General features: G+C 57.8%; 6 protein-coding genes across 6 annotated transcripts; 2 read left to right on the top strand and 4 right to left on the bottom strand.

Moving 5' to 3' along the window:
* Positions 1-870: 870 nt before the first annotated feature.
* Positions 871-2,484, bottom strand: EsH8_VIII_000332 (uncharacterized protein; the record flags this gene model as incomplete). Its single annotated transcript, XM_083269374.1, has 1 exon — positions 871-2,484. The coding sequence occupies one exon, from the start codon at positions 2,482-2,484 to the stop codon at positions 871-873; it is 1,614 nt and encodes a 537-aa protein (XP_083129142.1).
* Positions 2,485-4,528: 2,044 nt separating this feature from the next.
* EsH8_VIII_000331 (uncharacterized protein) lies at positions 4,529-6,706 on the bottom strand (the record flags this gene model as incomplete). The annotated part of the gene is made up of 1 exon (XM_083269373.1): positions 4,529-6,706. The coding sequence occupies one exon, from the start codon at positions 6,704-6,706 to the stop codon at positions 4,529-4,531; it is 2,178 nt and encodes a 725-aa protein (XP_083129141.1).
* A 4,780-nt stretch (positions 6,707-11,486) lies between these two features.
* Positions 11,487-12,464, bottom strand: EsH8_VIII_000330 (uncharacterized protein; the record flags this gene model as incomplete). The annotated part of the gene is made up of 1 exon (XM_083269372.1): positions 11,487-12,464. The coding sequence occupies one exon, from the start codon at positions 12,462-12,464 to the stop codon at positions 11,487-11,489; it is 978 nt and encodes a 325-aa protein (XP_083129140.1).
* An 850-nt stretch (positions 12,465-13,314) lies between these two features.
* Positions 13,315-17,074, bottom strand: EsH8_VIII_000329 (glycolipid transfer protein domain-containing protein; the record flags this gene model as incomplete). The annotated part of the gene is made up of 5 exons (XM_083269371.1): positions 13,315-15,685; positions 16,145-16,435; positions 16,510-16,628; positions 16,786-16,844; positions 16,930-17,074. 5 exons carry the CDS (start codon positions 17,072-17,074, stop codon positions 13,315-13,317), a joined length of 2,985 nt encoding a protein of 994 aa, XP_083129139.1.
* An 822-nt stretch (positions 17,075-17,896) lies between these two features.
* On the top strand, positions 17,897-18,992 carry EsH8_VIII_000328 (uncharacterized protein; the record flags this gene model as incomplete). Its single annotated transcript, XM_083269370.1, has 3 exons — positions 17,897-18,054; positions 18,140-18,337; positions 18,464-18,992. The coding sequence occupies 3 exons, from the start codon at positions 17,897-17,899 to the stop codon at positions 18,990-18,992; spliced, it is 885 nt and encodes a 294-aa protein (XP_083129138.1).
* A 2,465-nt stretch (positions 18,993-21,457) lies between these two features.
* Positions 21,458-24,174, top strand: EsH8_VIII_000327 (uncharacterized protein; the record flags this gene model as incomplete). Its single annotated transcript, XM_083269369.1, has 3 exons — positions 21,458-21,637; positions 21,712-23,908; positions 23,960-24,174. The coding sequence occupies 3 exons, from the start codon at positions 21,458-21,460 to the stop codon at positions 24,172-24,174; spliced, it is 2,592 nt and encodes an 863-aa protein (XP_083129137.1).
* Positions 24,175-24,278: the final 104 nt, after the last annotated feature.

Genomic DNA, 24,278 nt, shown 5'->3' with positions numbered 1-24,278 from the left:
ATCCGTAACCCGGGTCGGGCGGAATCCAGCCACGCTGAAACACGGACGCCGTCCGCCCAGCGCGCGCAGAAGTCGAGGCAGTCAATCACGCAAAGCAGGCAGGGAAGCAAGCAACACGAAAAAAGAAGACGGAGGGAAATAAGCTCCAGTGTCCGCAGAGTAAGCTTGAATACGGTAGGCAACCGGGGAGCCACGGTCCTGGGCCCGGGGGAGGAGGACGACGACGAGGAAGGGGAGTGGACATGGTGTTGGATGGGTGGATTGTGGGGGTTTGAGCGTCCTGCGGATCGACAGGCCGTCTCGGTTTCGAGGCGGCGGCAGTCGAAAGGTCGACCCTTGTTTTTTTCGCCCCCGTCTCCCCCATTCTTTCTGGCAGCTAATTTTGGAAATCACACGTTCCTCTCCCGGCGCTCTCGTCCCTGCGGTTTCGGTTCCGTGATCGCCTGCAAAACCCGGCCGATCATGTCTTGATGCGGCATATTCTGGTCGTGGGGCGGGCCCGTCGTTGGTTATGCCAACGCGGTTACGAGTTGACCATGAAAAGTCTAAAGTCAAAGGCGAAGACGGGAGAAGAAGAAGAAAAGAAAGAAGAATGGCGAAAAAGTGGACGCGACAGAATGTTGCAGTCAAGTTTTCGCAAAAAAAAAAAAAAAAAGAGTCCACGCAAAAAGGACAGAAGACGGAGCACGGAAGACGCAAGAGACGTTTTGAACAAGACTAGGGATATATATATTATTGTACCATTAAGAAATAAGTCATTATTGGTTTCTCTGGGGGGGCCAAAGTCGTTAACCACTGTAATTAACTTAACAACTGTAATAAAACCTGGGCCCTCCCCCCCCCGGCTGGCAGCAAAAAGGCAACGCACGCTCAGAAGCTGTAGCACAGATCCCAGAGCGGCACGCGCGTGCTGTACAGCTCGCCGCTCCACCACTGCGTCGCGAACCCCGTCAGGTTGAAGTAGAAGTCGGTCTCGAACTCGACGCCGTTCTTGTCGGCGCAGATGAGCCCGTCGGCGGGCAGGTCGGCGCCGGCGCGGGTCGGGCTGGCGGTGAAGTTGCCCGCGAGCTCGAGGTTCTGGGCGCCGCGCAGCTTGAAGCGGTTGTCGAAGCCCGGCGTCGCCGTGATGCCGGAGCTGAGGTCCACCAGGCCGCCCAGCAGCTTGAAGGCCAGCTCGACCGTGACGTCGGCGGAGGCGTCGACGCGCACGTCGGCCGACTGCGTGATGTTGGCGTAGCTGCTGTACTGCGGCTCCCAGCCCGTGGCCGACGACTTGTCGCCGTGCAGCAGGTCGAGGTGCACGTTGCCCGCCGGGAGCGCGACGCTCAGGCCGGCGGTGACGCCGACCGCCGCCGAGACGTCAAAGTCGAGGCCGACGGCGAAGGCGACGCCCGGGCCGAGCTCGACGATGCCCGGGACCGAGACGAGGGAGTAGGACAGCGCGTCGGGCGCGTACTTGAGGGAGTGGCTGTAGGAGGCGGCGACGTCGACGGAGACGCCGACGGCCGAGTCGAAGGTGGTGTCGAGGTCGAAGTAGAGGGCCTCGAGCTTGAACCCCCAGAAGTTGTACTTGAGGTAGCCCGAGAAGGTGATGGTGGAGCTGAACCAGGCCTCGTCGGCCGTGATGTTGACGTACTGGCCGTCGCTGTAGAGGACCGTGTTGTCGGCCAGGCCCTCGGCGAAGGTGAGCGAGACGCTGGGGTCGAGCGTGAGGCGCTTCGAGAGGGTGGCGGCGGGCAGGGAGGAGAAGGACATTTCGCACTCGCCGGCGATGTTGGCCAGGTCCTCCTTGGACGCGGCCACGGTGATGGAGAGCTCGCCCTTGTCGGACTGGAGGCCGGTGGCGAGGAAGAAGCCGCGCTCGAACTCGGCGTCGCAGTTGCCCAGGTGGTTGGTGATGAGGATGAAGCCCTCCTCGGACTCGGACCAGTCCTTGACGGCCTCGTCAAAGGCGTCGGCGTCGGAGAAGGTCACGGTGAGCTCGTCGTCGCCGCAGACGACCGTCTTGACGGCGTCGACGTACTCGAGAACCACGGCAGGGTTATTGAAGGCGAGCGTCATGTTGATGGAGCCCTGCTCCTCGGTCTCGGACGCCGAGTAGTAGAGCGAGATATTGGCCGCAGGCACGATGTTGACGGGGTCCTTGGTATCGATGCCGGGGGCGATGGAAGGGCCAAAGGTATGGGACGTGTTGGCGGCGGGCCGGAGCTGCTCGGGCTGCGGCTTGACGAGAGGCTCGTAGGCCGGGATGTCCTCGACAACATGGGCGGCTTGTGCCGTGAACTTGCCGGTGGGTGTGGGAATAGGGAGGGTGGTCAGCGTCGAGGAAGACTGTTGCTCGGGTTGCTCGGGCATCTCGACAACGATGTAGGTGACGCGCTGGACGCCATCCGCGGAGCAGCCACACCCTTCGGCGTGGGCGGCAGCGCCGGAGGCGAAAAGGAGAGCGGCCAGGAGGCGGCCGGCGAGGGTCGGACGGACCATTGTAAAGGGGGGATTATGATTAAGAAACTAGATAGAGAGAGTGTGTGTGGTAATATTGGGGGGGGAAAGAGAGGACGCACAGCAACTAAGCTGGCTTGTTGGCTAGGCTTGGGCAAAGAACGACTGGACGAACGCGAGATCACCGACGAGCAGGTGCTGCAGCTTCAACATCCAAGGGTTCTCGACGGGAGAGGCGGCCACTAAGCTATATAGGAGCCCGGCAGGCGGATGCGCGTCCCTCTCATGCCTCCTCCCCTCCCCTCCCCTCTCTGCCTCTCCATCGTTGTCTCTCTCCTATCTCCTTTCGGGACAGAATGTCAGCAGATTGCAGGTGACATTGGCCAACTGGCGAAAGCGAGAATGCCGGCAAAGGGAAGCCGGCCAGGTCTCTCGGCATTTCCCTCGAGGCGTATACAACCCATGACTGGATGGGGCGAGACGCAGCGGCCGATGGCGTGATGCCTATTCGGGCCATGAGTTTATCTGCGTCCCTTTCCTCGAGGCAGGGGTCTTCAGGGCAGGACGGAGAGGACAGAGGGCATTGGAGGCGGCGCATGCAAGGCCGATACATTGGCGGGCGCCCGATTCGGTCGTGATGACTTGCGCCAGGTCCTGGGCGTGATCGGAAGCTGGCCGCGAGCGGGCCTCGTCAGCCATATCTGCCATGTCTGCCATATCCGCGGCGAACCAGGGGCGCCCCTTCGTCCCTCTGCGCGCTCTGCACGCTCCTCCCCAAGAGCTTGCGACGCAGCAAGGGATCCTTTGGACGAGGGGGGTGGTGATGACGATGGAGTCGGGGACGATGCGCCGTCAGGTAGGATCAGGTGGGAGAATTAAGGTCTGCCAGGGGTCCTCTCCCAGAACGGCCAACGAAGTTTAAGCTCAGATGATCTCGAGCGGGTGATTGGCCGGCCTGGTCGTGGCATGGCCTCCTATCGATTCTCTTGATGGGCACGATATCTCTCTGGGCGGAACAGAAACGCCCAATTAGGACATCGATGTCCGCGAGAGAGTCGTCGTTGGCCTGTCGTCCCTTGTCAGCTCAGCCCTTTCAGACCCCAATACCGATCCCATTGCAGCGTACCTGGCAGGCATAGGCGACGCTCCCCTGAAGGGGTGCAGAAGCGACAGGGGCCCGGCCTGCATGCGCGTGGCGCGTGCTCCGCAGTGGCCGTCCATTCGTGGTGTTTAGGCCGCCTCTTAATTCTCTCTTTGGGGGACGACAGCGTCGGGGCGATGTTTGGGTGAGGATTTTTCGAGGGAATTAATTGGCCATTTTAACGGCGTGCCCGGCGCTGTGGTTGGCTGCCGGCCGGCTACAGGTGGGCCGACGTGGCACCGGCTGGGGTCCCATTGGTTGCCAGATCCGGCCCATGGCCTCTCCCCGTCGGCGTCGTAGCCGCTTTGGCGAGCTGCTCATTTCCCTCTGTCGCTTTTCGGCGTTGCTTACGACTCATCAACCATGCTCGCTCGCACGTGGCCCTGTCGACATCAGGATCCCCTCCCCGGGTATCGTGCTGCGTTGCTTTGAGTCGAATTCAATAAAATATAACTGTCGTCGCCTCCTCGAGAACTACCCAGGGGGGACCCCCTCTTCGCAAGATTAGACTAAGCCGGACCAAGAACCGTGGAGCACAATCTCACATCTCACATGCTACTCAATTCAACTCACTGCGGAAAACCGCCGACGATGAACTGGAAAATTCTGTTCAATTTGCCATGCTGGAAAAGATGAAAAAAAAACTCGGCCACTGGCCTAGACTCGCGTCTCCTCGCCCTTCTTCACAGGTGAGAGTTGGGACAGGATATGCGAGACGGGGAAGGTTGTGTTTGTGTGTACAGGCCGTACATAGTATGTACATGAAAATCTCAAAGCCCAAATCGCTTCACTCTGTTTCTGTTTTTACAAAAAGAGGTTTGCTATTTTGCTTGCTCACTCTCTCTCGCTCTCTCTTCTCCACCCATCCAGATTCTCCTTTCATCCCCACGAGCAAGGTAGGGGTGTCCGGGGGGGCTCTACCTCCTCCGACATGTGCTTCTCCGCTTATGCCGTGACGTAGACGGTGTGGACGGTGGTGCGGGTGTTGCACGGCGCCTTGCCGCTGACGCTGGCGCCGGCGGTGGGACGGGGTCCGTTGCCGAAGCCGCCGCGGCCGCGGGTGCGAGTGCGGTGCTTCTTGGTCCTGGTCTTGGACGGGGCGGAAGAGGGGCTCTGCGTCAGCTCGGGCTTCGCGCCGGAGACGGTCGTCGCCGGGGTCTCGGGCAGGGTCTCGACGGGGACGCTGGCGGGCGCGGTGGCCGAGGGGGCGACGGGGTCCTGGGACAGGGTCTCGAAGATGGGCTCGGGGGCGCCGGCGGGGGCCGAGAAAGACGAGGAGGCGGACGCGGGGGCCTGGACGGGGGCGGACGCCGCCTCAGAGGTGGTGGGCGCGGCGGAGGCTTCCGGGACGGAGCCGGTGGGCGTGTAAGCGGGGCCGGAGATGGTCTCGAAGATGGGCTCGGGGGCGCCGGCAGGGGCGGAGAAGGAGGAAGACGCGGACGCGGCCGACTCGGCGGGAGCGGATGCGGCCTCAGAGGTGGTGGGCGCGGCGGAGGCTTCCGGGACGGCGGTGGGGGTGTAGGCGGGGCCGGAGATGGTCTCGAAGATGGGCTCGGGGGCGGTGCCGGACACGAAGGTGGGGTCGGCGGAGGCGACGGGAGCGGCGCTGGAGGCGACGGCGTCAACGGCCTCAGTGGTGGAAGCGACGGGGGCGGCGCTGGAGACGGCGGCGGCGGAGGAGGAAGGGGCGGCAGAGGCGCTGCCGCCGTTGCCGGCGCCACCGCTCATGCAGGCGAAGGAGACCTTGGTGACGGGGGAGCCCTGCTGGGGGCCGTCGAGCTTCCAGTCCATGGCGACGTAGGGCCAGCAGATGCGGCCGTCGGACATGGTGACCATGTCGCCGGCAACGTACGTGTCGTCGGAGCTGATGACGTCGCCGACCTTCTTGCCGTCGCTGCCGACCATCTGGAACTTGGTGCCGGCGAAGGCGCCGCGGCAGCCCATGGCGTCAAAGTCGCAGATGGGGTCCGAGATCTCCTCCCAGGAGACGAGGGCCTTGGAGCCGTCAAAGGCGGCGGCGTGGGCGTTGGAGCAGTCGTTGGCGCCCGAGGTGATCCAGTTGACCTGCTTGTCGCCGTCGGCGGAGCCGACGACGGAGGTGGCCTGGTCGCCGACGAGGGTGTTCTTGTCCGAGAAGAGGGCGACGGCGACGTTGCGGTTGTTGGTGCGGTTGACCGAGTTGGTGTAGCCGGTGCCCATCCACTCGTTGAGCGTCAGGTCCTTGGCGCCGCGGGAGACCCAGGAGAAGATGTACGAGTCCTGGCCGATGAAGCGCGCCAGCACGCTGTAGGAGCCGCTCATGCCGCCCATGGCCTCGTTGGCGCCGCCGTTGATGACGTGCTCGTTGGAGACCTTGACGCCGTCGTTGCCCATGCCCTGGGTCTTGGTGTTGAGCCAGATGGCGCCCTGGTCCTCGGCGCAGAGGGAGGCGAAGGGCGCGGCGTCGGCGGCCTCGAAGGCGATGCCGGTGTTGTGGGAGCATCCCCACGAGGAGGAGGCGCCGGCGATGTTGGTCAGCTTACCGGCGGTGTCGATGTAGCGGATGGCGTCGCCAAAGTGGCCGGTGGCGTCGCCCTGGTAGGCGGTCACGACGATGTAGGCGGCGTAGTAGCCGGCCTTCTCGGAGAAGACGAGGTCACCGTTGATGTCGGGAGAGGCCATGGCCTGGGAGCCGTCGACGTTGGGGCCGCCGAGCCAAGTCTTGAACGTCTCCTTGCCGTTGGTGTAGCGGTAGAGGACGGCAATGGGGGTGTCGGCGGGGCCGCCGGAGAGGAGCTCGTTGGTCAGGAGGGCGAAGCCGTCGTTGTGGGCGATAAGACCGCCGGCCTCCTCACCGCCCGAGATGGTGACGGGGGTGCCGGTGGCGGCGAAGGTGGTGGGGTCGATGGGCTGGACGTGGACTCCCTTCTCCGAGGAGTCGAGGTACGCGAGCCAGGCCGACTTTCCGTCGGGGGAGACGGCGAAGGGAGTGCGGCGGTGGTGGGGGTAGCCGGTCCAGTAGGCCTCCTTGATGGGGTTGAAGGAGTTGGCGAGCGTGGCCACGTCGACGTGCTTCTCCAGGGACGTCGATGTCAGCTGGCCAACGGCCGCGGCCGCGAAGCCGAGGACGGAGAGGAAACGCATTTTCGTTTGTCGAGAGGGGGGGAACTTTCAAAGCCCAAGAAAAAAATGAATGTAAATTGGTCGGTGTTGGTTTGAGTGATCACGGGGTTCGTATGTCTGTGTTGTTCGTGTTGTTCTCGAAGGACTAGGCCTTGACGAATGAATGAATGAGCGAATGAACGAGTGTCACTTGAAAAAAGAATGTCGGTTGGGCAAGGAGATGATCAACAATCCCTTGAACGAAGAGAGAAGCGGAAAAGAAGCTCTCCAAAGGCTAGGAGGTGTGGTGCTTGCCTCCATTTAAACAAGACGACGATCCTCGAAATGGAGCATATCCAGAAATCCCCCCCATATTAGCCCGCTCGTAGGGGGGAAGGGTAGGGGGGGTCGTCGCGGTGTCAGCGACCAGGTCCCGTAGGGGTGTATGCTGCATCTGCGTGAGTGTGCATGCGCATGTAAGTCGGTTGCACACGATCCTGGGCTGGTCAAATCTCCCTGGCCGTTTCACCACAGCAAACGCAGCGGAGGACGCAATTTCGACTCGACTCCACCGGCCGGCCCGGGGTGGCTTTGGCTGGTCAGCCACGAACGCCAACCGAGAGGGAACAAGCATAGACCAGACGCTTGCTAGTGTACGAATGCATGAGAGTTTCCATGGCTCTGGGCGCTGGCGATGGCCTCGCTCGCCGTGGTGGTGTCGACCTCATCTATTACTCTGTGTTAAACTTCCGTTGTTTCTCCAACAACAGATGACTGTCTCGTTTCCGTCAGCCATGCCGGGGTTGTCGTTGAACAGAGCCACCCCTCCCCTCCCTTGAGTTGCGGCCCGGGTTTGGTCTGCCAGCAAACATGGCCCGCACCACTTCAAGGCCTGAACAGCCGATCTTAATTCTTAACCTTCAGACGAGAGACTCGGGGACGAATGCGGCCTGCTACATTCAATGATTGATGCACTAATAGTATCTGCTTCGTACTTCGTATGACATCCAGGCGTCCGGGCCCAGCACCAGCTAGCTAGCTAGCGCCCTCGGGTCCTCTTTACCAAGAGCTTCGGAACAGAGAAAAGCAGCGTCTCCCGTCCTCCTTAATTCACGTCAAACAGGTGGAGATGCAGGGGTGCCGCCGCCCATCCCACCAATGGAGCCCCCATGGCCGCCTGGTTTCACGCCCTGGTCCGAAGCTCGACTCTTGACCGGACGAAGTGAGTGTCTTGGGGACAACATCCCGAAAATCCGGGGAATAGGGCGCCTGAAGGAGAGACACCCAACCGCACGGAGGGCTTACGATGGTGAGACTTTGTGCCGTTTTCCAGCTATTCATCCGCTGAGCGCCCCCTTGAAAGCCTAGCGCTCCTCGGGTCGTCTGTTCTCTGCGTTGCTTCTGTGCTCGCTTGCGCCTCATCCTTGTCTCTCCTGTCAACGCCAGCCGGGGTCGCCTTGACATTTGAGCTTTACCGAGTCGCAGCTTGATTGGCAGTTCATGAGTGTTGCTATGCGAGTTGGGACGATTGTTAATTGTCGACGTTGGTATTTTTCGCCTAGCTACGATTTCATGATTTCCTTTTCGGCCACTCGCGCGTCTCTAATGTCCATCACTTTCCTGCGATGAAGACATCCATCACCATGGATGAGAATCCATAGTATGTACTAGCTTCTTATTGTCCCCGCCAGCACGTTGTCGTGTAGTGTAATACAAAGTTCCGTCTAGCTAGGTTTAGACTCCAACGTGAAGAATCACCGCCGGCGAGTGTCAGCCATCACTGTTGTGGTGCTCTGCGCTCTCAGCATCATCGACACCAACTCACTCGAAGTCGTCCATGGGCAGTTTTCTTCTTCCCATCTTTCATATATCACCAACGCGTCTCTGACAGGAACCCCGCTTTGTTGACATCATACCGGACAGAAAAGAAAAAGAACTACCCTCTCCGGCCCCATGGATCATCATGCAAAATAGCCGCCACGCCCTGCGCCAAGCATCAAGCGCTGCGTAACCAAAAAAGGGAAATGTTGGCAAACCCCTCGAGTCATCCAGTCATCTGGCACACCCGCCCACTTCAGGGTACAAGGTAATTCATCGTTCTGGCGCCCAACAATCCAAAAAAATTTCCCGAAAATCTAGGCCTTTCTGTTTTCCCCTCCTCCTCCCAATGATCGCCTGGGAGACTTTTCAGACCCGGACCCTTGCAACCCTGCCCGTCACACGAACCCTCGCGAGATAGCCAAAGGAAAAAAAGAAGGAAAAAAAGTCACCTTCCTAGTGCACTACCTAACCCCTGACGCTAATCCCGAAATCATTTTAAATATAAAAAATTCCCGCCAAGCGAACCCCTCCCCAAGCAAGCATGCTCCACCGGCCGCCAACATAATTGTAACGTCTGGGGTGGTGCCTCTCTCCCGCCGTTGTACGCTTCCCAAAGGGACAATAAGCCCGTAAAAGAAGGGATCGCGGAATCTTGTAACGTCATGCTTCCCTTCCGTCACGTCGCATTGCGCGCTGCTCGATCTTGTCTACACTAGTGTGAGACCAACGCAGCATTTAGCCTTTTGCCGATCGCCGCCGCGCAGGAACGTAGCTTAAGTTCTTCTGGGAACCGCTGCGCGCACCTCCCGTCCAACCCGATACCGAAGCCGCCGAAGCTTCTTCCAAGGAACCCAACGGCATCAGATGCCGAGTAGTGGCGGAGACGTCGGGGCCGGGTCAATGTCGTGACAAAACATCAGCTAATCTCACCACGCCCCCAACGAACGCAATCTTAGAAACATATTAAGTTCTGCCTCCCCTCATTTGGGCAGAGGAACAAAGGTCATTGGGAGCCGGTTGAGTTTATTACATTGTCCCCAAATCCACGCCTCGAGCCAACTACCCACGAACGAGCATGACTAGCCTGCTCGAACGATTGTCGAGTTCCCCGGCTCGCCGGCTCGCTTGCGCTTCTTCTACACTATTTCTACGAGGGGAGGGGAGGGGTCCAATAAAATCACGCACTCGCCTCTCCCCATGTTAATATAATATACCCGTCCTCGAAGCTAGGTCTAGACCGCCAGTACGTTCGTGTACAGTAGATGAACAACCACCTATCCCGGTCTTGCTCGACTTACATGATTAGTCCTGCGATTCACCCCTCCTTAATTTCGCAGACTGCTAAAAGGCCAGCACCCTGACCGGACCAACTGACTGACGTCGATCGCCGCTGGGGATTCCTCCGAAGACCTTGCAACGTGGATGGACCCTGCCGGCTTTACTCCAGCTTCCTCCGTAAGCTGACACACGTCCTTTGTCAGCTTGCCCTCGGGCTGGTTGTTTTGAGCGGGAACCCGCCCTGTCCCATTTGCAATTGCCTCGACGTCTTCCTGTCTTTGAGCGGGAAAATTGAATTCCCCTTTGTCGGTGTCGTTAAGGAGTGATCCTGGCTATGCGGAACTCGCTGCAATATCTCGGCTTGTTCTGTCTTTTTTCATGAACCTAAGCACGAATGCAACATTTCATCTTATTTTTGCTCCTCTCAAAACAAAAGGTTATTGGCCTAGGGAGGGAGGTACTAATCTTCGGGTTGTCAATGTAGCAGCACGTTACTCCAAACATTTGAGATATAAACATGTACGGATGGGTGCCGCTTAGTCCTATCCTCTCAAGTGGAAGCAGGCGTTTTCGAAAGGAAGAGTAGTGGTAGCCGTCTTCAATGCGCGATTTCCCTCGCCGGCGATGTCGTAATTGGAACTAGTATCTCCTGATTCCGGCTTGGCCTGGTGAGCATTACAATGCCTTGGTGGCAGATAAAGACCATTCCAGTCGGTTTGCCAGTGATTAAATGTCCACATGGAATGATGAGGCCCCCTGCTTAAACGAAGAGGCTGTGAAACACCCCCCTCCCCTTCCTGCGGCCTGGAAGCACGCGTGGGTCAGCATAGAGGGCTTGAATTCTCTCCTTACGCCAATTCTTCCTCAATGGACAAATTGTATAGTTTAATCTAGACTCTGAAGTCTTTACCGGCCGGAGACTTTTTTATATAAAAAATTTAACAGGTTGATTGGCAAGATTCTGCAAGTTCATAGATCTAAACGCCGTGTTGCCCTGCTGTGTAAAGGAGCAAAGTTGCTCTGCTGACCGAGCTATGAGTGGCAAGCCGCTCCTTGTAGACGGCTGCGTATTCCTTCCTCGTATTGTGGTTTTGAATACGAGCCGGGGTATATTCTGCCCGCAGATTCGATTCGATTCCTGTATATTGGTAGTAACTGGGGTTATGTCCCCAAATTCTACGACAAGTATTGACCTCGTTCGTTTATCCGAAGCGGCATTAGTGCCAGCGACATTTGACTGTCCACACCCATTCCCAACATAATCAAACTGTAAACCCGGGTGATTCGGCATTCTGAGAGTGTATGAAGATGTGTATTGGGTCATTGGGGGGGCTCCATTTTCCGAGTGTGGGAAAATACTGAGAACGAGTACGTTGTGGATTAAGATACCGTGACTTGGCTGAAAGAGTGGTTTTGGAAGTGGTCCACACTCGCGAAGGGTTTTTTCTCGGAATCCGGTTTCCGGGATCGTTTCCATTACGGAACAATGCTCTCTATGAATGTGCGCTTGCTGAGCCTAGTTCTTGGGGTTTGCTCATACGTAAAAACATTTGTTCGTAGGGTCCATCTCTTTAAAACCAGAAGAAAACAAGTTTCCAAACGTCAAGTTTGCTTGCTCTTGTCACACCAGTTTTGCCCAACTCAGCTGATCACCATGTTTGCGTTGATTGTCTCGGAGACTACAAGTCCATGTCGATCTACACGTCTGTATCCAAAATAATACTCAACACAGACAAAAGGCAAAACCGAAAACCAGCGCAAGCACCAACAAACCCCCCCGAACCCCCAGAGCCGCCCCGTCACTCTCAACCTCAACCTCCCCCTCCTCCTTGGCCCTAGGACACACAATCCTCACGACGGGCTTGTTCTCCCTCGCATCGCTTCTCTCATCCGGCGCAAACGCAATAATGAGCGGCGTGACAAACCCCCTGGCCCGTTGTAGATTCCCCTCGTCGTCTTCCTCCCCAGGCTGCGATCCCCAAGCCAGCACCTGGACCCCCTTCACGCCCCCGACGCCAGAGTCCCTCGCCCTCCAGGCCTCCAGCTCGTCCCCCCAAATCGAGTTGTGCAGCGCGGTCCACCCAGACCCGTTGGTGGGAGAACACCCCCGCGGTATGGTGAACGGGCAGTGGTCCCTCGAGTTCCTCGCCCACTCCTCGCTTATGCTTTCCTCGATGGCCCGAAGGCACGCCTCGTCCCACAGCGTCCCGCAGCTGCCATCGTCACCGGTGAGACTCTGCATTTGTGCGCTGTTGGTGCTGAACGAGAACTGCGAGTAGCAGATCCGCCAGCTCTTGTCCATGGGCCACTTCGCTTCGTCGTCGTCGTCGTCGTTATCCGTGAGAAGCTCGGTGGGAGGGTTCAGCGTGACCCTGGTCCCGGCGATAAACTTGTCCCGGTCGGCGCCGTTGACCTGCGACTCGCGGGCTTCGCGGAGCGGGATGCCGTTCTGCACCGCGACAGATACGGACCAGCTCCCGGTCCCTCCCCCGGGGTACGGCCCCGAGACGTCGGGCCCGTCGATGGGGTAGTACGCCGAGTAGTCCGGGTCGTCAAAGTACGAGGCCCACACGTCGCCTTCGATGAAGTACGGGCCAAAGGCGTTGCGGTGATAGCGTGTTACGGGGTCCTGCGAGAAACCCTGGGCCGCTGCGAATTCCGCTGCGGCCAGGAGGGCGAGGGCTATCGACGTTGGAGACATGATTCCCAAGACGTGCGTGTGGTGCTGTGCGATGACCCCCCTTTTTGATGATTGTTTCGATGAACTAACGCTGGATTCGTTACAATATGTGTGTGCTTCCCCCGGCTTGAAGTATTTGTAAAGAGACTCCCTTCTTTTTATGCCATTGAAAGATCCCTCGCCGATTTCGTGACTATACGCGCGCCTCTTGGCCTCTTGGCCTCGCTGTCTCGCGGCCTCGCCAGCGCCATGGCAATGATGAAAGCCAAGCGCAGCTAGGCCGCCGGGCGCATAGGCAGCGCACCATCCAACGCGCGCAACCCAATAGCGTGTCTAGGTTCTTAACGACAAGAGAGGGAGGAAGGCTGTTGAGCCATGTAGATCGTGTATGCCGAACCGCCTCACGTACATCACGTACTTTCCTGTCGATCTCGGTTGTTTCGGAGACCATGACATCGTGGACGCTCCACGACCAAAACTTGGAACCAGCTGCCTGGTTTTGGGGTCTACATGTTGTAGACTAGCACGTAGCGATTAATTAATTATTCCTTTGGTGATATCGGCCGTCGTTCGAAGTACGCTAGCTGCTTCCTTTGCCATTTCATATCTTGTCACAAGTATTTGAGAGATCGAGAGGGATAATAAAAAACACAAAAATATATGGACTCATTTGGCTATATTTTGTCGGAAGAAATGACGTGATGTCAAACTACAACCGCCTTGCAATGTTAAAGACAAATGATAGTCCATAACTCCGAGATCTTTCAAATAACCAGACGCCTAGCATTTCCATGCAAATGCAAAGCAGACGAAACAGCAAGCCGCCAGAAAGACCAAACCAAAAAAGCGAAGCACAAAACTCACACCCACCTCAACGCTCCTGGAGCACCTCGGGAAAATGGAACACAAACTTGACACGCCAAAGGTCCCACGCAGAGGTGAAAACCTTCGGGTGCAGCGTGGCGTGGGTCGTCACGGGACAGGAGGCCCCCATCAGCGCACCGGCGTCGATGAGCTTCATGACGAGCCACTCCGGCTGGCTCGTCGCGCAGGCCCAGTCGAGAATGCTGGCTACCGGGTGCGCGCCGTCCCCGCGCGAGCCGCCCGGCTTGCGGAGTTGCCCGGTGTACGGCAGCAGGCAGTCGAATATCTTCCTCTTGCGGGCGTCCGTCTCCTGCCGCATCGCATTGATGTAGCCCACCTCCCTTATGTCCCTGTGCAGCTCCTCTTCATCGACATAGGGTTCCATATTGGTCTCGAACGACGGGAGCACGCACACGGGCAGCGGTCTCCCGGGCTGCCAACGTCGAACGCAGGAGGCTAGGCCGTACCTTTCACGGTCCCATGTGTCAACCAGCTTCACCATCCGTTTCCACAAGCTGTCGTCGACCTCGGATTTGATATGCTCTTCTGTATATACGCGGCCTACAGCGACCTCGAGGGGCCTGAAATCGGACTTACTTGCTGTCGCGCCGAAGGATAGGAGAAGCGTGACGGCCTCGAAATCGAGCCAGAAGACGGCGTAGTGGAGAGGAGTCATGCCTTCCTTGTCGGTAATGTTCGGGTCGGCGCCGTGTTCCAGAAGCCACTCGACCAATTTGGGCCGGTAGAAGTTTTCCTGGCCGTAGCTGTGGTCAAAACGATGGCTCAGAAGCGCTATCAGAAGGGTAATCCCGTACGGCTCCAACGGGGCGTTGAGCTGTTCTCTAACGTCATCGCAGGCGTGCAGCATCGCGTTTGGGATCTGAACGTCGTCCACTAGCGGACGCATGAAAAACAGTTGGAATGGCGTGTACCGGCCGACATCGCTAGTTCTCAGGATGCTGGTGTAGACCCAGTACGATTGGTCGATCTTGGAACGAACGTTGGTGTCCGTGCCGATGCACACATTCTGTCTGCGCACCAGGGCAGGCGAGCCTCCATGCCCCAAAAGTAGATCGACGGCTTCAGAGAGGGTGTGGCTCAGAGCGTTACCATTGCCGGCTATGGGGTTAATATGGATGTTCTCTGGGAGGAACAAATCGTGCAACGGCGTTACCTGGAAAAACTCGCCGTCAGTGAAATCCGTGTATGCGGTCATGTCTTGATCCGCCCCAAGCGCGTTCGCGCCCAGCTCCAAGAGAGCCCGGATATGAAGAAGATTGAGTTGCCTGCAGGCAATGTTCAATGCTGTCTGCGGGATCATTTCCCGGAGAACCGGGTGAACGCCAACCAGAGCGGCGCGTTGCGAGCCGCCTGCAGTGACCTCATTCACGTCAACTCCCAGATGCACAAGCGCTCGAACCGCGCATTCACAATCCATCTGGCGAAGGCAGACAGCGTGCAAAGCGTTGAGCCCGACTGCAACAGGCGTTTCTACGCAAGCCCCAGCTTGGACCAGCGTTTCGACCATCTTGCCGGAGACGGCATGATGAAGGACTGGGACCGACATCGAATGGGTTGTCTCGCCGCCATGGTGGAAGTCCGCGCCGCGATTGATCAACGGACGGACCAGGTCAACCATATTCAAAGACACAGCAGTGGCGAAGATTTTCTCAGACGGATCGGCTATCTTCTGATTGAACTGAGGCGAGGCACTTTGCAGTATCCTTTTGGCGATGGCAAGGGGCTTCCGAACAGCCAGCATGGCACAATGAAGGGCCGTGAAGGACGGTAGCAGGTTGAAGCTCATCGCGTTCATGAGCATGGTTGTAGGACTCTCGACAAACGAGCCTGCTCGCCAAGACCATTCCCAAGTCCCGCCCTGTTCAACTTCAGCGCCCGCCTGTATAAGTAGCTCCACGACTTCTAGGTGTCCTCTCCATGCGGCCATCATCAGCGGCGTCCAGCCGGATAGTCCGAATCCATGTGGCGCATGGTTTGGCTTGGCGCCCTGTTGCGCCAGAGCATGCTTGAGAAGCTTCGTGTGATTGTTTACAGCGGCATGGTAAATGGCCTTGGGATTTTCACTCTGCGCGTCCCATCGAAGAGCAATGCCAAGGATTTTCTCACGGAAGTATTTGTTGACCATGCTCACGTTCAGCATGGAGCTTGTCGGAAGCATTTGTTGCATGTAGGAAACGACCCAGTCGACTCGGGTGACAGCATCGTCGTCGTTTTGGTTCGCACCTCCACCGTTATCCTGGCCATGATCGTTCAAATCTCCCCCATTCGCCCTCATTCGATCGATTTCCTTGCCCAGTTCTTCAGCAATCATGATGTAGAGCTCGGGAGGCAGGGTAATTTCAAATTTGTCCTGGGCGCTGGGGGGAAGTGGCAGTGACATGTCGCGGTGTCAGTATTGGTTTGGCGAAGCTTGTCTTTTTGGGAAATCTTGAAGTGTACGTTAGATGCTAATTGGTATTTCAGTCGGTACTGCCAAAAGCTGCCATCAGGTCGGGCACTTTGGACTTTATACGTTGCAACGTAGGCCGTGGCATATAAGCAGCGAGAGCGGTGGCTGGTATCAATGGATGGCAAGGAACATTGTTCGGACACGACCTCATTGAGTCGAATCAAGTGGATCAAAGGACGCCCTATTCAAGCTTTGAGGGCGTAATTCATTTCTAGGCTGCGTGAACTGGCTCATGGCTGACGATGGACTCGCACCGTAGCTGACAATGACATGAACATGTTGTTCCTCCCATCATATCGTCATTTTCGTTCTTGTTTCTTTATTTTGTTTTTCTCCTTCTGCGTTGACACTGAAGCGCCGCGCTTACCACTTGGCGTCCTTGCTGGCAAGGAAGCCCTTGAGGATGCCGACAATCTTCTCGAGGGAGGCGAGGTAGACGCGGAGCTCGGCAGCGACCTTGGCCTGGTCGGAGCCAAGCTTGGCGTAGAAGTCCTTGCGGTAGGGGCAGGCGCTCATGGCGGCGCTGAAGATGGGCTTGACGAGGAAGCTGTGGTGGGGCTTGAGGGTGGTCGAGTAGGCGTTGCGGAAGGACTCGGAGAGCTCCTCGGACTCCTTGGCGACGTTCTGGCTGAGGGCGATGCAGGTGAACTCGAGACCACTGAAAGAGAGGCCCGTCAGCTTCCGTTGTTGCTCCTTTGTGTGCTTGTGTGTATGGGATGGGACTGTGCTTACCGAGTCAACCAGAGGAGACCCTCGGTGGCGACGTGCTTCTTGGTGGCCAGCTCGTTCTTGACGAGATCCTGCAGGTTGGCAGACTCGGCGGGAGCAGCCAGCAGGCGCTCACGGAGTTTCTGCAAGGTAAGAATAGATTAGCCTTTGCTCTTTTCGACATTGGGGGCATTGTCGGTTGCGTCGTGTCGGCCGAGCTCCGACGTCAAGGGATGAAGAGAGGGAGGTTCTGGCAAAGAGCAGAAAGGGGTCTCTGAAGCAGGAGGGGCGCAGTAGTACCTTGATGTTGCCGCCCATGTCGTTCTTGACGGGGCCGAAAGCGACACCACCCAAGGCATCTAGAAGAGGAGGCTTTTGTTAGAAGAAAGCGCCATTGAAGAGGTTGTGCGCCAACGACTCTGCCAAGGTGGCATGCGAACGTACCGAAGATGGTGGTCAGAGACTCGGCGGCATCGAGGAAGTCGGAGGTGGCGATGGCATTCTCCTTGTCGGCGTCGACGGGGACGTCAACAAAGGACTTCTTGAAGGTGTCAAGGTAGGTGCCGCCGGGGGGGATCTGAGCTGCCATTGTGTCTGATTTTGAGCTTGTTGGTTTGCTGTCTGGTTGTTTGGAGATGTGGGAGGATTGGGGAAGAGGATGATGTATGTAGAAGGCAAAGGGAGAGTTCCCAAGCTGTACTGGACCGGGCGGGACAGCAGCAGGGCCGGGGATCGAGGGCGGTCAAGCAGAGAGCCACGCACGACGCAGCTTGGGGGAATTGGCACCACTCGCGGCGGGGACCTCAGGCGGTCCTGGGCCCCACTGGAGCAATGCCACTGGACTGGACCTGGATGGACCTGAACTAGGCCTCAGCTGTCACAGTGGAGTGGGAGGGTCTAATAGTGGTCGCCCGTTCTCTGATACGCTGTACAGTGCCAGTTAGATTACCCCTCATTCCTGCTCATTCCCAGAACCCCCCCAGCACGCACGTCACCGCCCTCAGCGGCCACGGTGCATGGACGCATACACCACGGTGCACCGCGGGGTCGCGGAAAAAGGAGACTGCGGAGCTCCGGCCAGTCGGGCCTCTTCCCTCTGCCGTGCCGCCGGCTAAGCTCAGGGTCTACCCTTCCACGTCTCCCAGGCCCTTATCGAGCAGAGAGAGGCTCCTCGTCGCGTTCCTGGATTGCACCAACGTGGCTTCGTCTGATATTTGATATTTGCGTGTTTCCACCCCCGACCTCGCCATCTTGCAAAAGACACGTCTACCGGTAGTTTAAGCAGAGCTGCAGAGCTGCAGAGCGGGACGAACCGTGTCCTCGTCTCCGACCCAGGGCCATCTATCTATCTCTATTCACTCTCCTCTCCACCTTGGGACGAGCTCACCTCAAGAGAAAGAGAAACATCGCAATGGCTGTGGGGACGACACAACATCAAGCTCTGCCGGACACGGCACAGCCAAAGCCCGCAGACGCCGAGGGACGGGGGCGACGTACTGTTGTCACCACCATCAACTACTACGACGACCCTGGCGACGGATCCCCTCCGACCCCAATCATCGTAGGGGGGTAAGACGCTTTTCAGTCGTCGTGTCATGTCGGAAGCCGTCATGCCAGTTCACTGTTCCCATGCTCATGTCTTCGTTTGCTCCAGTCAAAAAGTCACAAATGAGAGGAAAATGACGCCTCGCACCATGACCGTGACCGATGTCACGGGCGAGGAGGACAAGTACACCCTGGACAGCCACGGCTTCCAGTACATCCGCCACGCAAGTGTCGAGACGGACTTTACAGATGAGGACCGGGTCAGGGCACAGTATTACCCCGAGATGGAACGGCTGTACAAGGAAATGTGAGTTGCACTTCATTTGTGAAGCTGCCGGCCCGAGTGGGCGGCATCGGGCGGTGTAAGGGTTGTTGTAAATGGCAGTGGGCCACGCTCGAGAACCCATGCTCACCAGGGTCCTCGTCGAGCTAGCACGGGAGCCAGCAGAGTCGTCATCTTCAACCACCAAATCCGCCGCGGGCCCGCCAATTGGCACAGCCTGGGCGAGCGCAACACGGAGCACCGCGGGCCGCTACACAAGGCCCACGTCGACCAGTCGTATGACGGCGCCATCATGATGGCCAGGCACCACCTCGGCGACGAGGCCGATGAGCTGCTGAAGCGCCGCTTCCAAATCATCAATCTCTGGCGACCCATCCGGACGGTCCACAAGGACCCTCTGGCCGTTGCCGACGGGAACACAGTGGCGGAGGAGGACCTTGTCGGGGCGGCCATCATCTACCCGAGGCACCGTGCCGAGACGTGGACCATCAAGCCGAACCCGGCGCACCGGTGGTACTACAAGAACAAGCAGGGGCCGGACGAGCCGCTGCTGATCAAGTGTTTCGACTCGGATAAATCGGTCGTCAGGCGGGCGGCGCACTGTGCGTTCCGGGACCCGGAGATGGACGACATGGAGAGCCGGCAGAGCATCGACATCCGGGCCCTGGTGTTCCACTGAACTGTCTTTGGACGACGTAAAAGCGAATGTGACACAGAGTAGATGTACATCGGGCAAGGCATATATGAAATGCGTGTGTGTGTCTTACTCTGGCCTTTGGATGCAATGCAAGACAAAGAGACATTGTCTCAGAGGCACATACTCACGTGCGGTGATCTGTTTCCTCGACGGTAGAGACAAAAAATGTCAACGATTGACCACGTGTAACCAGGAACCCTGGAGGCACGTGTGTGCATCACGATTGGATCTGGTAGATCGTTTGCCAAGCCAGGGCCTTACGCCCTCGTGGCCCTCAGCAGAAGAAGGCCGTAGCCGATCAACTCGGGGTAGGGGGGTCTATGCCTCACTGTCCTGGTCAGGTCTTGCATTTCAGGCCCCATTCGTGGCAATAAGCACCGAATTGACAGGCCGAAAGAAGTGTGTAAACAAGCAGAGATGGTGAAAACTTTAAAATGAGATGGGTTGAGGGCATTCCGACTCGTAGGCCAACCGACCACTTATCTGCCTCTGCCATCATTCAGCAGCGGCCACCCCAAAAAGGCAGGTTCCCAGGAACAAGACAGCAAGTTGAAACATGGCAACGGACTCTCTTCGCTTTGAGCTCCTCAATTGGGTTCTTCCGACAATATTAGATAATTTCAATGGCATCAACTCCATGGTGCAATGCAGGCAGACCAACACGCCATGGATATGGGTGTCGATGTTCCATTTGGCTACTGGACCGCCCGCTGCAGTGGTCAGCTGGCTCCTGGAAATAAGCTTCCGTTTCAACAAGAGCGGACGTTCGGACTGTTCCCTTGGGCATTTTGCAAGCCAGGATAGAGACGGGCGTGGATGCACCAGCAGTTCCCGAGGCCAATGGGCGGTGGCGTGACGTCACGGAGCAATGACACCGAAGCTCGCTCCAGCCAAGTTCGGGCTCCCGCTAAGTTGCAGTTGCCAATGCTAAGCAAAGCAGGCTGAACGGCGCCGTGGAGTGACACGCCGTCCGATGACAAGGACAAGACGGGACTCGGCACTGGGCCGTGCTGTATGTTTCCTTCTGGGCAGCTGCCGTGCTTCGAGACACGGGAGCTCAGCAAGGCAATGGATGGCTCAGCTTGGCCCAGCTAGCTCTCACCTCGTGGGAAGAAGCAGGCTGGAATGTTGCAGCGGTTGCAGCATGTTTCGGCTCCCAGCCTCGGCCGCCGCTCCTTATCGATAGGGACCCACGTCCGACCGCCTCGGCCAATCGCGAGGCCAGGTACGTGTTGTCGAATGACGTCAAGACAAAAATAAAGTAGCAGCCCACCTTCCTGCCAGCTCTGCACCAGTGAGGGCGTGGCTTTGACCAATGCCTAACTGGTCCTTCCCTGCCACAGGCGCATCGAACGCGGGGCACTCGTTCTTTTTACGTTGTTTCTCACTGCCTTCTCTCCCTCTCCAGCTCGCCAAACACTGACGGAGCAGAGACTGGAGAAGAGGCAGCCACCGAATGGCAGCAGGTAGAGGCTGGGTCCGGTGAATCCGGTCCAATGCCTGGTTTAAAAAAAAACTGATACGGCGCCAGCGCCAGCGCCAACGCCTGGCTCCCCGGCGCACGCGAGCTCCTGGCCGAGCCGAGATGGACACAAACAGCTCCCAACCAGCAATTCAACAATGGCTGGCCCCAATGCTCAATGGCTGGCCAAGGAGATGCAAGACGCGCGGCTTTGCATGTCCTGGGCCTCTCTCTCTTCTCGCCTTTACCGTCGGAGTCCTTTCTCGTCGAGTGGCCTCTGCCTCTCTCTCCCCTCTCTTGGCGGATGTAGGGTTGAGGTGAGCTTGACCGGATTTGGCGGCGTGCCTGAAGGCAAGCAAGGGCTGGATGGAATCTTGCATCAGGACCACCACATGTACATGAAAGGCACAGGCATCGGAGGAGTCGTTGGAACGTTGCCATGCCCATGCCAGCCCCAAGACCCGACTCGTTCGACACAGCCGATCGTCAGATGCCCCGCCTCTAGCTGACAACGCAGTCAGTGTAGGTAGGTAGGTAGTGTACCGGCCAGGCCCAGCACCACTCACTCTCTGGCTTTGTCCGCGCCTGTCTCACCACCAAAACGTCGCACTCGTCTCGGCCCCGGTCCCAGCGTCGCGCCCACACTTTTTTCTTGTTGCAATCCTGCTTCCGGTCCAGCTACCTCGCCATTGCCTTGTCTCTCTAGCCTCCCTCCTCCTGCAGATGACATAGCCTGGGTTTCAAGCTTTTCCTTAAGCTTTGCCCTCGCGCCGTTCCCTTTCCCACTCTTCCGTCTTGCCTTCTCCTCCCAAACCCTTCCTCAAGCATAAGCTCCCTGTTCCCGCTTGTTCTCCCCACCACTCGTTCCACCCCACGTACGCATACTTTGATACCCCTCCATTCCGCATCTCTCGGATTCGTGACCTAGATCCCACCGCCAGCTTGCGTACCGTAGACTCGATACCCGTCCCACCCCTCCGCGACCATGGGGCTCATGACCACAAGCGACCATGGCCACAAGGAGGAGAGCAGCGGCGGCGGCTTCATGGACAAGCTGAAGAAGCCCTTCCGCGAGCTCGAAGAGAAGCTCGAGGGAACCCATCTCCATGACGCCAAGGTCCACCTTGTGCACAAGAAGCACCAGATTGGCAAGCTGGCCAACCTCGTAAGCTCCCACTGACTTTCCTCTCCGGTTCGCCATTCTCTTGCGCGAGCAAAATGGTTGACAATGCGCCCCAGTTCAACACGAACCACCGCCACGACGAGGAACACGAAAAGGCCACCGACAACAAGCGGACCAAGATCGGCGAGGAGCACCGCTTCAAGTCCTTCTTCCCTGAGCGCGACGGAAACGACATCAAGTGGTATGTCGACGGCCGCGACTACTTCTGGGCCGTGTCCGAGGCTCTCGAGGCAGCCAAAGACACAATTTACATTTGCGACTGGTGGCTGTCGCCTGAGCTGTTCCTGCGCCGCCCACCCCACTACAACCAACAATGGAGGCTGGATCAGGTCCTGAAGCGACGCGCCGAGGCGGGAGTGCAGATCTACATCATTGTCTACCGCGAGGTCGAGGCCGCCCTGACCTGCAACTCCGCCCACACCAAGCATGCGCTGCAGGCGCTCTGCCCCGAGGGCTCTCCGGGCTACGGCAACATCAAGATTATGAGACACCCCGACCATAATGTCCTGTCCAACGGCGCCGACATGACATTCTACTGGGCTCACCACGAAAAGTTCATCGTCATCGATTATGCCATGGCCTTCATCGGAGGCCTGGATCTCTGCTTCGGCCGCTGGGACAACCACACCCATCCTCTGGCCGACGCGCACCCGGAGGGCGTCCAGAATGAGGTCTGGCCAGGCCAAGATTTCAACAACAACAGAATCATGGACTTCCAGAAAGTCGATGACTGGAAGCAGAACGAGCTGAGCAAGGCCGAGTACGGCCGCATGCCCTGGCATGACGTTTCCATGGGCGTCATTGGCCCATGCGTCTACGACATTGCCGAGCACTTTGTTCTGCGCTGGAACTTTGTGAAGCGCGACAAGTACAAACGCGACGAGCGGTTCGACTGGATCCAGCTGCGTGGTCGATTGGACGAGGACGAGGACCTTGTTGGAGTCCAGCGGCCCAAGCATCCCGTTGGAGAATACATCACTCACCCCCTTGAGGAGCGAAGCATGCAGAACTTGCAAGCCAACCACGGAACCATGCATGCGCAGATTGTTCGATCCAGTGCCGACTGGTCTAGCGGCATCCTGACTGACCATTCGATCCAAAACGCCTATTCCGAGATCATCAGCAAGGCCGAGCACTTTGTCTACATCGAGAACCAGTTTTTCATCACCGCGACAGGCGACAAGCAGACACCGATTCACAACACCATCGGTCGGTCTATCGTTGACGCCGTTGTCAGGGCCGGCAAGGAGGGCCGCAAGTTCCGAGTCATCATCCTCATCCCCGCCATTCCCGGTTTCGCCGGCGACCTTCGAGATGACGCCGCAACGGGCACCCGAGCCATCATGGACTACCAGTACAAGTCAATCTGCCGTGGCGAGCACTCCATCTTTGAGCAGGTCAAGGCCCAGGGTGTGGATCCCAGAAACCATATTTTCTTCTTCAACCTCCGCTCCTACGACCGGTTGAACAGAACATCGTCGGTAGACAAGCGCGAAAAGGACACTGGAGTCAAATACGCGGACGTTCAGCGCGCGCAAGCCGAGGAAGTCATGGGCGGAGGCATCCACGGGATTCAAGATCCGACTGAGAAGGAACGCGATGCGCACATGGGCGGCAAATTGGAACAAAGCAGCCAGGGCAGAGCACAAGAGGCTCAGGAGCAGAAGGATGCCAAGCGGAGATTTGAGCAGAGCCTTGGCGACAAGGAAATCAAGGGTGAATTCTCGGTTGCCCACCACGCAATGGCCAACTCTGGCAGCATTGAAGATGAGCCGTGGGACGATGAAGATCCCGAGACCGAAATTCGAAACTGGATTCAGGAGGAGCTTTACATCCACTCGAAGCTGCTGATCGTGGACGACCGCATCGTCGTGTGCGGCTCCAGCAACTTGAACGACCGAAGCCAGCTGGGCTACCACGACAGCGAGTTAAGTATTGTCATGGAAGACACAAAGCGCGTTCCCAGCACCATGGACGGCCAACCGTACGAGGCAGGGTGGCACGCAACCTCTCTGCGACGGTACCTATGGCGCGAACACCTTGGCCTCCTCCCGGCGCAAGACCTGGACGGATCCAAGGACCCCAATGCCCAGCCGCCGGGCCACTCGCCCAACGACCCTTGGGACCGAGACGAGACTTGGAAGTTTGTCGAGGACCCCATGAATGATGAGCTGTGGGACATGTGGACGGGCAACGCCACCAGAAACACGGAACTGTACAGGCACCTCTTCCATTCCGACCCCGATGACCACAGTGAGTATCTCGCGCCACCCCTAGAAATCGAGCCAAGCTAACACCTCTCAGTCAAAACATTTGACGACTATGATAGATATCTGCCGCCCAAGGGCGTCAAGGCTGGCCACATCTTTGACCAGTTCATGCCCGCCGCGGATGCGCGAAAGAAGATTGACCAGATCAAGGGCCATCTCGTGTGGTTCCCGCTGGACTTTTTGCGAGACGCCGAGATGGCCGAAAAGGGACTGCAGGTGAACCAGATCACGGAGAGTATTTACACCTAATTGGGCGCGGTGTGGCTAAAGAAAGGACAAGAGACGGAGGATGGATACGGAATGAACCAAACGAATTACGTGGATATAATGCATTAATACCAAGAGCACCAATT

The sequence above is a fragment of the Colletotrichum jinshuiense genome, chromosome 8 (genome assembly GCF_051148585.1).
Source record: "Colletotrichum jinshuiense chromosome 8, complete sequence".
Lineage (NCBI taxonomy): Eukaryota > Fungi > Ascomycota > Sordariomycetes > Glomerellales > Glomerellaceae > Colletotrichum > Colletotrichum jinshuiense.
The sequence above is the reverse complement of the archived record's forward strand: the minus strand, read 5'-3'. Positions and strand labels throughout refer to the sequence as shown.